The 11,281-nt window shown below is 49.3% G+C and overlaps 1 protein-coding gene across 1 annotated transcript in view; it reads right to left on the minus strand.

Moving 5' to 3' along the window:
- LOC113812456 (uncharacterized) overlaps positions 1-11,281 on the minus strand; it is a 504,081-nt gene that overhangs the window by 45,308 nt on the left and 447,492 nt on the right. The window contains exons 12-16 of the mRNA XM_070139852.1: positions 8,626-8,832; positions 7,259-7,303; positions 4,312-5,760; positions 4,023-4,195; positions 65-332 (exon numbers count right to left, since the gene is read on the minus strand). Of these exons, the coding sequence (XP_069995953.1) occupies positions 65-332; positions 4,023-4,195; positions 4,312-5,760; positions 7,259-7,303; positions 8,626-8,832 (2,142 nt within the window). The remainder of the gene's footprint in view (positions 1-64; positions 333-4,022; positions 4,196-4,311; positions 5,761-7,258; positions 7,304-8,625; positions 8,833-11,281) is intronic.

The raw sequence follows: 11,281 nt of genomic DNA on the forward strand, positions 1-11,281 counted from the left end.
ATGTAAAATATCCACACATTTTCTATGCGCGAGGACAGTAATTCATAAGGTCTACGTCACTTACCAAGGACAGGTTTGACTTCCTGCGAGCTCTGGTCTTTCTCCTCCTCAGCGATCCGGTGGCATTGGTTGCAGGAGACTGCCGGTCTGCCGTGGTTGATGTTGTGGAAGTGGTGATGGTGGCAGACGCGGAAATGTTTGGGTGTGTTGTTGATGTGATGGTTGTGTTTGTGGTGTTGGTTGCGGGGGTAGCCGGAGGCCCGGTGGTGGTTGGCGTGGAAACATCTGTAGGGGATGTGTTACTGCCAGCCGCGTCTGGGGTCTCTGCTCCACTGTGGGTGAAGGAAATAAGGATTTAGTTCACAGTCAGGACAACATGTTCTTTGACACACACGCGACACATCACATCTGATTCACACCCATGCAGCCGAGCACGAAGATCCCGGTAGTTTATCCTCCCCCACCAACCACGTCAAAAAATAAATAACTGTAAACAGGGAAGAACTTCCACTTCCTCTACGTTTCAGGAAGTGCACCTACCCATTCCTCGGTTCGAAAACCACGATGCTCAAGAAGTTACTCAGGGCCAGCATCTCACCCGGCGGCAGAACACTTCCAAAAGAACAAGAGAAAATCTTTCACTGTCTCCCCTTCTCGCATGATTCCGCGCACCGCCCGGTATGTCGCCAGCCACTCTCACAGGCAATCATCGTTTCACATCGTGAGCAGCCACGGAGCGAGTTCGACGACCCGCTGCCTCCGAAACGGATTCTTCCCGAATTCTACGTCTTATTTTCATAAACGCGAATGGGGGCGAGCTGCTGTCACTCGACCTATCACTGCGGCCAACAACGCAACAGACAAAACAACACTACGAGAAGGAGTCCGTATCTCCAGCCGGCTTCCCTCCGGAACTGCGGAATGCCACGCCGCGTCCCTCCGCGAGACGGACGAGACAGAACACGTCCTCTCTCGCTTCCTCGATCCACTGGAACTCCTCCGCCCTGACCTTGCCGAGATAGAAGGATAACTAAAGCCTTGTTAAGCAGCGCGAGTGTCAGGGGGGCGTGAGTCACGTTAACACCAGCTATCAACACAGAGGCGGTGCCATCGTGTCAACACCCGCCGCTCCCACAGCCACAACACTACAACGGCTTACTCATTCCACTTATTATCTAATTAATTTGGCGAGTAAATATCAATCACGCGAGATATGGCGTGAGTTTCCAGGCCGCGGCGCCGGTGCGAGAGTCGGCCGTTGCGATCGGAGCGGGGACACGAGGGAAACTAACTGTTCTCAAGCACGGCTGAAGACAGTCACCGCTGCTCATGACAATCTCCATGAACTTTAGCGGTCTTTGCCCTACTTCCCTCCTTTATTTCACAATTCCTGTGCAATACTTTGCAAGAATCTCAGCTTGAGCAAGCTGGTCTTCCGTGAACAGATCTAAATCTCGGAAGTTTATATCCTGACAAAACTTCCTTCCGCGATTCTCTGATGACAGCAGCCTGATCGTCAGAAAAGATAATAATCGCTAGATATCATACCTGGAGTTTGGGAATTTCCGCTTCGGATCTCTGAATCATCTTCTCGTTACGATTTCATGGTAAACAAACACCTAACCGCCTTTAATTAAAGAGATTTTCTGTTATTTTAAACAAAAATGAGCTCTCTTCTCATCAGCCGCAGCTTATTCACCGCCTCAACCCCCCCCCCCCCACCCCACTTCCTTCCCACGTCACCCACTAGTGAGGTCTGTCTACCCAAGAATAGCCCACTAAGGCAGGTAATTAGCCCCGTCCTGGAGGAAAGCGAACGATGAGTTAAAACCCCCCGGGGATGAGGGCGGGGGTGGGGGGGTTATGGATTGGGAAACGCCGGGGATGCATTCAGTCAAAATTTACAATAAGAAGAATCGCCAAACTATGTCAGCGTCGCCTATTATTGTCGCCCAGGACAATGCTTCTATTTCGTCACATTTGTCGCAGTTGTCCCTCCCCGAACAAACTTGTTGACAGCCCGACAAACACACCTTTGCATAAACAATGTTATCGTTATCGGTGTTGACAGGTAAGAGCACTTCCCGTTTTCTTTAACGCTCTGTTGACTTCCGAAGTGACGTCCTGTTCTCCCATCACACCACGCGTGCCTCTCCACCTACCTTATTGTAAGATTTCTTTTCGTTATATACATATTCCACGGAGAGTCATGCTAAAACAATTCAGTCATATTTACCGGAGTTTAGTCGGAATATCATACTGCAAATGGACACTCTACTATAACTAGAACAGCGAATCAAAGTCTATGTATCAATTGGCGCCCAAGTGTTCGAACATATTATTTTACGCCTACTCCTCTGCACGTTAATAAATAAATAAAAAGCTAAACATTGATAAATCAGCAAAACGACATTGCAAAATCTCACGACCTCATTCTTGGCCCAGCCCCTCATCCGCACAACGCACCATCACCTGAAGCATTAACATTTAATCTCATAAATTAAAAGGCAAGCGTGGGAGGCCTGCTCACGGCGACGCGGTTTCGAAAACGGCGTTACCGAGAGAGGCACCTGCGCCCACGCTCGGGTACGCGATTGCTAAACAGATGCACAGCAGATGTACAACTCCGCAGGTGCCAACTGATTGAATGGAATTGAAACCTGATGGAGGCTGTCGCGCCTTACGATAGGAAGCCACGCAGGAGCAAGCATGGCCTTTCGCTTGTATTTGTTTGCCAGCGTCAGTCATCGTCGTTGATCGAGTACTGGATGCCCTTTAACTAATGTGATTTCATGGTCATGTTTTTCATATTACATTTTTTTTATTTCCATATCAACTGATTTTACATAACCCACTTTATTCTACGGGTCAGATTAAACGCATACCATTTTCAAACAACAGGCAGACGCACCATTTATCTTCCATTCCCCATTCCATTAATTCCATAGCATCGGGTGATCCGTGACGTAACTTTCAATAACAGCCAATAGACTACAGCCGATAGAAAGCAGCCCTTCTAGCAGGGACGTTGCACGAGCATCACGTGTGGTTGATGGGGGCTGTGTGACTCGCAGGATTTCAAAAAGATGTCTCATATCTTCCTCTCTGTGTGTCTGTCTGTCTCTGCCTCTCCCCCCCTTATCTCTCTCTCCCCCACCTCCCTCCCTCCCTCCCTCCCTCCCTCTCTCTCTCTCTCTCTCTCTCTAATTATCTCTTTCTTCATCCATTTTCATCTCTATCTGTTGCTATATTTTTACACCGTGTAAAATAAAATGAATATGAACCAGCTGTAATACATATATTTATGTACTACATCAGCTGGATACGCATATAAAATTCCACTCTCCTACCGCAGTACCCCTCTCATTATTCATTTTATTCTACGCTCGGCAAACTCCACTGGCCGTAGAAAATCGGATTCGTTTCGAACTTCTACGAAATATCTTTAAACTTCACCCTTCTCCCGTTCCTTCCACTCGAAACGTCTAATCACCACACACACACAATCGATACAAAAATTACAAAAGAAAAGAGAACAATGAGAGAAGAGGGAGACTAATAACACGCTCATACACATTAGAAGTCTAATATGTTACGCAAAGTCGGGGCGAGGTCGGCGAGTGAAAGTGTAACGCGCTCCCGACGCGCCCTCGGCCACGCTCGACGGTGGTAGGCAGGCCAGGTTCAAAAGGTTCACCGGGCCCGCAATCAGAGGATGAACCTACTGGTGTTATCGGGGGCTTGGGCAACCATTTCCTGGTGTCGTTTTGTCGATTCTTGGAAAATTATGCAAGGGCCTTTCTCTTTAAAGATATTACGTTAATACCCCGTCAGACTGACGTAATGTACCGATATTATCGATACTGACTTACGTGGATGTGGATATAACACACACACACACACACACACACACACACACACACACACACACACACACACACACACACACACACACACACACACACACACACACACACACACACACAGACTGACATCTCCAAAACAATGCACGGAGTACTTACAAGGCCTGGTTGTCGTTGGTGGGCGTTTCGGGCGTGGCAGTGAGCAGGTTGTGAAGGGCGGTCTCGGACACGGAGAACGGCGCCAGGTCCAGGCGGGTGGCCAGCTGGTACAGCTCGCTCACGCTGCACGGCCGCTGCTCGCCGGAACGACGCTTGCGAGAACGAAGAACCACCTGCGGCAAGTTGCACAGGTTAAGGCTTGCGAAAAAATCGTCGCCGCAAGAACAAACAACTGTCAAGACTTTCACAAGTGCAAGCTGCACAAAAACAAAAGCTCAGCCAGGCTTACCTTGGGGTGGGCAGCGTCGGCCGGGCTCGGTACGGCAGCGGCCTTCTCCGCGGTGGGCGTGTTGTCCGTGGACGGCAGCGGGTCCCGGGACCCCTTGAGGGAGCCCTTCTGCGAGCCCCGCACGGAGCCCCGCGTCGAGACGGCGTGCTGGGTGGCGGTGGACGCGTCCATGTCCTCGGACGTGCACGACTCGATGTCGCTCTCGCCCGTGGTCAGCTCGCCCGAGGCGTCGCAGGAGTCCATGACGCAGGTGGTGGAGAGGCGGGCCTCGCGGCGCTGCGACGCCAGCCACTGCCTCACGCGGGCCTGCTTGCTGCCCATCGCGCCCTTGCAGGGGCCCATGTTGAGCGGCAGCTGGTGCGGCCGGGGAGACACCAGGGGGGCTGGCTGGTCGCCCTCGGGCGGTTCGCGAACCAGCCGCTCGGCGTCACTCACCAGGCGGGTGATCGACTCTTTGCTGATGGTCCTCTGGGCCTCCTGGTGCAGGGGCTGGTTCTGAGCGGCGACCTGGTCCTCCTGCTGGGGGTGGGGGTGGCCTGGGGTGCCGCCGTCGCTCCCGGTGTCCATGTGCTCCTGCAGCGGCGCCTCGTCCTCCGTGGCGCTCGCCTCCGAGTCGCTGGGCATGTTGGAGTTGAGCCAGTCCGGGTCCAGGATGGCGGAGTCGATGATCTTCTGCAGCGCCTCGTGGTCCACCTCCTCGTCGCAGCTGAACTCCAGCCGGGTGCGCGCCGAGGTCCTGACGACGCTCCTGACGCCCCGTCTGCGCACCTGGTAGATGCGGTTCCTGGCAGGGTCGCACTCCACCAGGTTGAGGTTGGCCTGACAGGCGGCAGTGTCAGTGCTGGTTGCGGTGTTTGCGGCGGCCTCCTCGGTGTCGGTGTCCTGGTGCTTGAAGTCGTAGATGGCGCAGTTGGGCGACGGCCGCTCGATGTTGGTGCAGCTCGACTTCGAGGGCGAGTCCCTGACGCTGGCGCTGACGTCCGTGGCGGCGGGGTCCTCCGTGTAGGACGAGGTCAGGTTGACCCCCGAGTCCTCGGTGCTGGCGGGCGACACCACGGTGTTGCCGTTCACTTGGTTCAGGTTCTCCATCTCGCCGTCAGTCATGTCTGTGGTGGACGTGGTGGTCGTGGCGGTGACGGTGATGGTCGGGGACTTGTCGGACTGGTGGATCATGGCGTCGTCGCCGGCGAGGTCGGAGGAGGGCACGAGCGGGCAGCAGCGGGCGCGGACGGTGTCCAGACCGGCGCTTCCCACCATGGCAGGCGCCTCGGGCTGGGGGGAGGCGACGGGGGCGGCCGCGGCCTCGGAGTCTTGCGGAGCGGCGGCAGGAGCGGCGTCGGGCTGCTGAAGGGGGTCGACTACCATTGGCTCCAGGGGGGGCTGTGTAGAGGGGGTGGGCGGGGAGGCCACACCGCACTCACTACCCCCGCTTATGCACACATAGTCATCCTGGAGGACGGTAAGGAAAGCGTTAGACACGTAGACCAGCATGAAGAAAGTTGAAAGAGGGACCAGATATCACCATTCTTGTGGCCAAGCGACATTTAGTATATGAACATGAAAAAAATCAGAGAGGCCTACCACAACTTCAGTGAAATAAAGCTGTGTCTCAACTAATATTTCAACCTAAGGCCCATGTTATCACACTGAACTGCTTTTAACAAGGTTGGTATACATATAATCACCTGCACTAATCATGGTTGCAAACCTATGTACATACTAAATTTATCAGATCTAACATATTGCAAATAACGAATATCAACCCATGCATGAAAAGAAAAGAGTTTTTTCTACATTAAGATCATAACTTAAGCACGACTCTCAGAAGACCCGTCAAATACATTATGAACGACAATGCAGTTATGCTGCAAGATCACCTAACTGAACAATAGGAGCGGGTCGGGTACACCAAAAAGAATACAGTGAAACATCAAAAACATATTTACACAAAAGCTTAACATACACACTTATACACAATCACTTGCACACCAACACGCAAATACACAATAAGGTTTAGGCGACGGACGTGGAACAAGAATTACAGCAATAATCATGACCTGTTATCGCTGCAGCGGTCGAGGTAATAGGTTACTTACTCAACGTGTTACAGTATTTGTTACCATGCTATACACAGAGGGAAAAGCGCACATATGCACGTACACAGAATCACGCTGACAAACCGTACTTCGTATACATTAATTTGCATTCGCCCTTGATATCAAAACCTTACACATACGTTAAAAGGTACATCAACAATATTAATAACATCAAACTTCATCATCACAGAGTTAAGGAATTAAACATTGCGATAAACATGTGGAACAGAGTTATTACTTTTTTTCCTGCGTGCACATTCAAAATTCCGTCTAGAAGATTAAAAAGATGCATGAGAGAAAGAGAAGCGGGTCATGCAGAGAAGCGCACAAGCAAGAGAGTCCGAGAATGGGAATCATGCGAAGGTCGTAATGCGGTCATGCAGGGAGGGGGAATGGGGGAAGTGGGAAGGGAGGCAGGGAGGGGGGAGGCGAATTGGGGGAGGGAGGTGGGGAAAGAAGGACTATGGGGGGAGGGGCGGAAGAGGAGAGGTGAGGGAGGAGGGGAGGTATGAGGAGGGAGAGGGGAGAGGTGGAGTGGGAGGAAGGGAAGGAGGGAGGTAGGGAGGGGGAAATGGAGGATTGTGGGAAGAGGGGAGGTAGAGGAGTGGGAAGCGAAGGGGAGAGGTATGAGGAGGGAGAGGGGAAAGGAGGACTGAGGGGGGAGGGAGGGAGGAAAGGGAAAAGGAGGAACGGGAGGGGAGAGGGGTAGCAAAGATGGGGGTAGGAAGGGAGGGTGGTGGCGGAGAAGGAATGGGACGGGAGGAGGGGAGGGGAGGGAAGAGGGGGGGAGGGGGGGGGGTTAGGAAGAGCATTCCTCAAACGAATTTCTTTCTCGTCTCATTTTCTTTTACCTTGGTCTCATGTGCGTGAGGGCAGCATGAGTAGGTCGGGGAGGCCTGTGAGGGACGAGGGGAGAGATGAAATAAAGGGAAATAAATCAAACATAAATGGGGTGATATGAGGGAGTGAGAGAGAGAGAGAGAGAGAATGAAGTGATGCGAAGAGAGAAATAGAGAAAACGTGAGAGAAATAGAGAAAACGTAAGAGAAAGAGAAGAAAAAAGCCGATGTGATGAGAGAGATGAAAAAAAACATGGAGTTACGAAGAGAGAAACAGAAAAAAAAGATCAATAAACGTACGAGAAATAAAAAAAAAAGAAAGGAAAAAAAAACGACGAGAGTGAAGAGAAAGACTGAGCAAAAAAAACAGCAGGAAATAACTTCGCTGGTGCTTGCAACACGACACCTGCCGTTGCAACGCGATATGCTGCAAATGGTGCGGGGATGATCAGCTCATAGAAGGTGATGCTTTATGGTGTGCAATGCATGGTGACCTTATGGTGCGCTGTTTCTCGCTGACGGTAAAAAAAAAAAACGCGAGAAAAAAAGCTGGTGATGCAGAGAGGTAAGACGCAAATAATGGAAATAAGAATGGAATAATGGAAATAATGGAAATAGTGGAAAATAGGAGAAAAGAACGCGAGGAGATGGAGGAGGACAATAACGCTAAACGTAGGGAAAGAAGGAAAATAACTAAAAATACGGAAGAACAGGAGGAAATTAAAGATCAAATGACGCCGGCGAAAAAAATATGAAAAGATAATACTAACAGTTACCACCTTTACCTTACTGAAAAACAAGGAAAAAAGAGGGAAAAAAATAAAAATGTGAAAACGAGAAAATCCGGTAATGAGAAAAAACGTTAAAAAAATCTAGAAACGATGGAATAAAGAAGAAATATAAAGAAAGAAGAAAAAGAACCCAAAATGAAAAGAGAAAATAGCAAAACAGATGACAGTTGTGGAAATCCCAATCAATTTATAAAGTAACTAATCAAAAAAGACCTTAGCCACTAGTGAAAAAAAAATCATTACGTAAATAAAAATACATTTTTTGGTGTATCTTACCGTCATCACATACTCCAGTGGCACTGTCATTCACACCAAATAAACACTAAATGTGGCGTGTCTTTTGATTTGGATCAAAAGACAACATGGCAGTGATAAAGCTGATAACGATTAGTGACATCTTATCAAGCTTTATCATCTCGACCACGCATAAAAATCAACAATCAGTAGCCACACTTTTTAGGTTGTGGCGCACACACACACACACACAGATAACAGATACAGATACGGACACAAACACACACACACACACACACACACACACACACACACACACACACACACACACACACACACACACAGACCCCTCACCTCGATATATGAACCTGTCTCTGACAGGTTGGAATCGTAGTGTGACCAGCGGTGGGCGTGGCAGCGGTGGGCGCGGCGAGGGCGGGCGTCGGGGCAGGGGGACGGGCAGGGGGAGGAGCAGGGGGAGTCACACGACGAGGTGGACAGGCGGCGGCACTTGCTCACTGGCTCATCCTCCGACTCGCTGCTCGAGGAACTGTTCTGTTCCTGCAAGGAGGAAGGCGCCGCTGGTTAGAGGAGGATATGGTGGGGGTGGTGGTGATGATGATGATTGATAAAGATTATGATTGATAATGATAATGATAATGATAATGATGGTAGTAGTAGTGGTGGTGGTGGTGGTGGTGGTGGTGGTGGTGATAATAATGATGATGGTTATAACATCGGAAGAATTACATGACAATAGTAACTACTATGAATATTACCGAAAACCTCTTTATCCACGTTCAAACAACTTTCACCTTTACGTGTCCCTTCGTTACCCCTTAATAATGTGACTGTCACACTCCTCACGCTATATTAGGCCACCTTACCATAACTCCGACCATATACGGAGTTCCGTCGCTGCCAACCACTTTAAGCCTGTCGTAGATACAACAACCTTATTCGGTTTATTAATTCTAATTTATTTTCCATCTTCCTCATCCCGCCATATACAGGAAAGTGACCAATGGTAGTATCCTTCCGCGAGCACACAGAATAAAAGGAATAATGCACGAATCCCTTCCCAGAAAATGTCTTTAGGAGGATAAAAATCACGTGATCACAAAATTCAGAATCACACGTGTTTACTCCGTTCCTAAAATCCTAAATCCTAAATCCTCTGATCACACACGCGTCGCCAGGCCTAAGAGAACCCAGCGTGTCTTCTTAATGAATTCCTTTTCATCTTGAGAGAGAAAAGGGCATTACGAAGGGGAATAAGAAGGAGGGAGGAGAGGGAAGGAAGTGGCGGAGAAATGATAAAATCTCTCCCCGGAAATAGGACTTCTCGAGAGCCTGCTATGATCTCCTGCGACAATAGCCGGCGGGGTTGGCGGAGGTTAAGCATTTGTCTGTTTACCTGCTTGTGTTCTCTGATTCTCTCGACGCTCTTTTTCACATTCTAGAAGTACATCATTTATTACGAAAAACGAGACGCGAGAGATGAGCAAGTTTGACATCTCTCCCTTTTCTTTTTTTATCCTACACAATCTCTTAAGCTCTTTTTCTTCCAGTACCCCTCCTATTTCCTTCCCTTTCTCTTACTATCCCTCCTATTCCTTTCCTTATTCCCCCTACCCCTCCTCTTCCCTTCCCTTTATCTCCCAACCCTTCCCCTTCCCTTCCCTTCACTCCCTACCTCTCATTTTCCCTTCAGTTCCTCCCCCTACTCCTCTTTCATACCCTTCCCCCCTTCTACCCCTCCTCTTCTCTTCCATCCTCCACCTCCCCCTCCCCGTCCTCTTCCCATCCATCCTCCCCTTACCCTTCCTCTTCCCTCCCCTTCTCCCCCTGCCCCTCCTCTTCCCTCCCCTTCTCCCCCTACCCCTTACCCCAACTCCCAGCCGAGACGCTTCGGTCGAGTGAAAGGAAAGGGTTGGCATTCTTTACCTCCCAGGTGGACTCCCGAACGACGCGCCGTATCTCTTGTCTCGGGCATTAATGCTGCCATGACAGTTGTTTGTCTTCCCATGGGTCCTTTCCGTCTGTTTGTCTCTCTGTCGGAGGCCCTCAATTTGACTTCTTTACTTCCTTGCGAAAGCTAACTGCCAGTAACAGACACTGCGATACTTGTGACAGAGAAATAAATATCTACCATCTTTTCAGTAAACGTGAGGCTCAGTATAGCGCAGTTGTCGGCACAAACGATCGATCCAAAGAGTCAGTTGTAATACTTACTATAAAAAACATGGCTTTTATCGTAATTAAAAATTATATATATAAATCAACACGCATCAGGATTTTGTAAATGGCATGTTTTTAGAAAATAAATAAATAAGTAAATTCTTAATTAAATGCATACATTTACGTAAATAAACAAATAAACGGAAAAATCAATAACAAACGAATAAACCCCGATTAAGGCTACCCCGAAGAAAACGGCGAGAAGTGAAATCTCCCACAGAAAACGAGACACAATCCACCGCCTCCGCATTACAAAAGGAAAACGGCGCCTTTGATGCAGCCGGAGAGGGCGGACCGCTTCAAAAGGAGCCTCTTCGGAATGACGCGAGGCGCTGGGGAACAGATGAGGCTCCTGAAGACATGATAGAGAGTTCTTCAGTAGCGTCTGATATATCTTTTATTTTTTTTTTTCACCGATGCTTTGATGGGGTTGTAAGATAGTCGCATTAGTTCCATAAAAAGGGGTTATAACAAACCATTCCTCTCAAAGCAGATCCAGGTTTATTGTAAACGATACGAGCCACAGAAAGAGAGAGAAAGAGAGAGAGAGAGAGAGAGAGAGAGAGAGAGAGAGAGAGAGAGAGAGAGAGAGAGAGAGAGAGAGAGAAAGAGAGAAAGAAACAAAGAAAGAGAGAAAGAAAGAAAGAAAGAGAGAGAGAGAGAGAGAGAGAGAGAGAGAGAGAGAGAGAGAGAGAGAGAGAGAGAGAGAAAGAGAGAGAGAGAGAGAGAGAGAGAGAGAGAGAGAGAGAGAGAGAGAGAGAGAGAGAGA

The sequence above is a fragment of the Penaeus vannamei genome, chromosome 26 (genome assembly GCF_042767895.1).
Source record: "Penaeus vannamei isolate JL-2024 chromosome 26, ASM4276789v1, whole genome shotgun sequence".
In the NCBI taxonomy this organism is placed as follows: domain Eukaryota; kingdom Metazoa; phylum Arthropoda; class Malacostraca; order Decapoda; family Penaeidae; genus Penaeus; species Penaeus vannamei.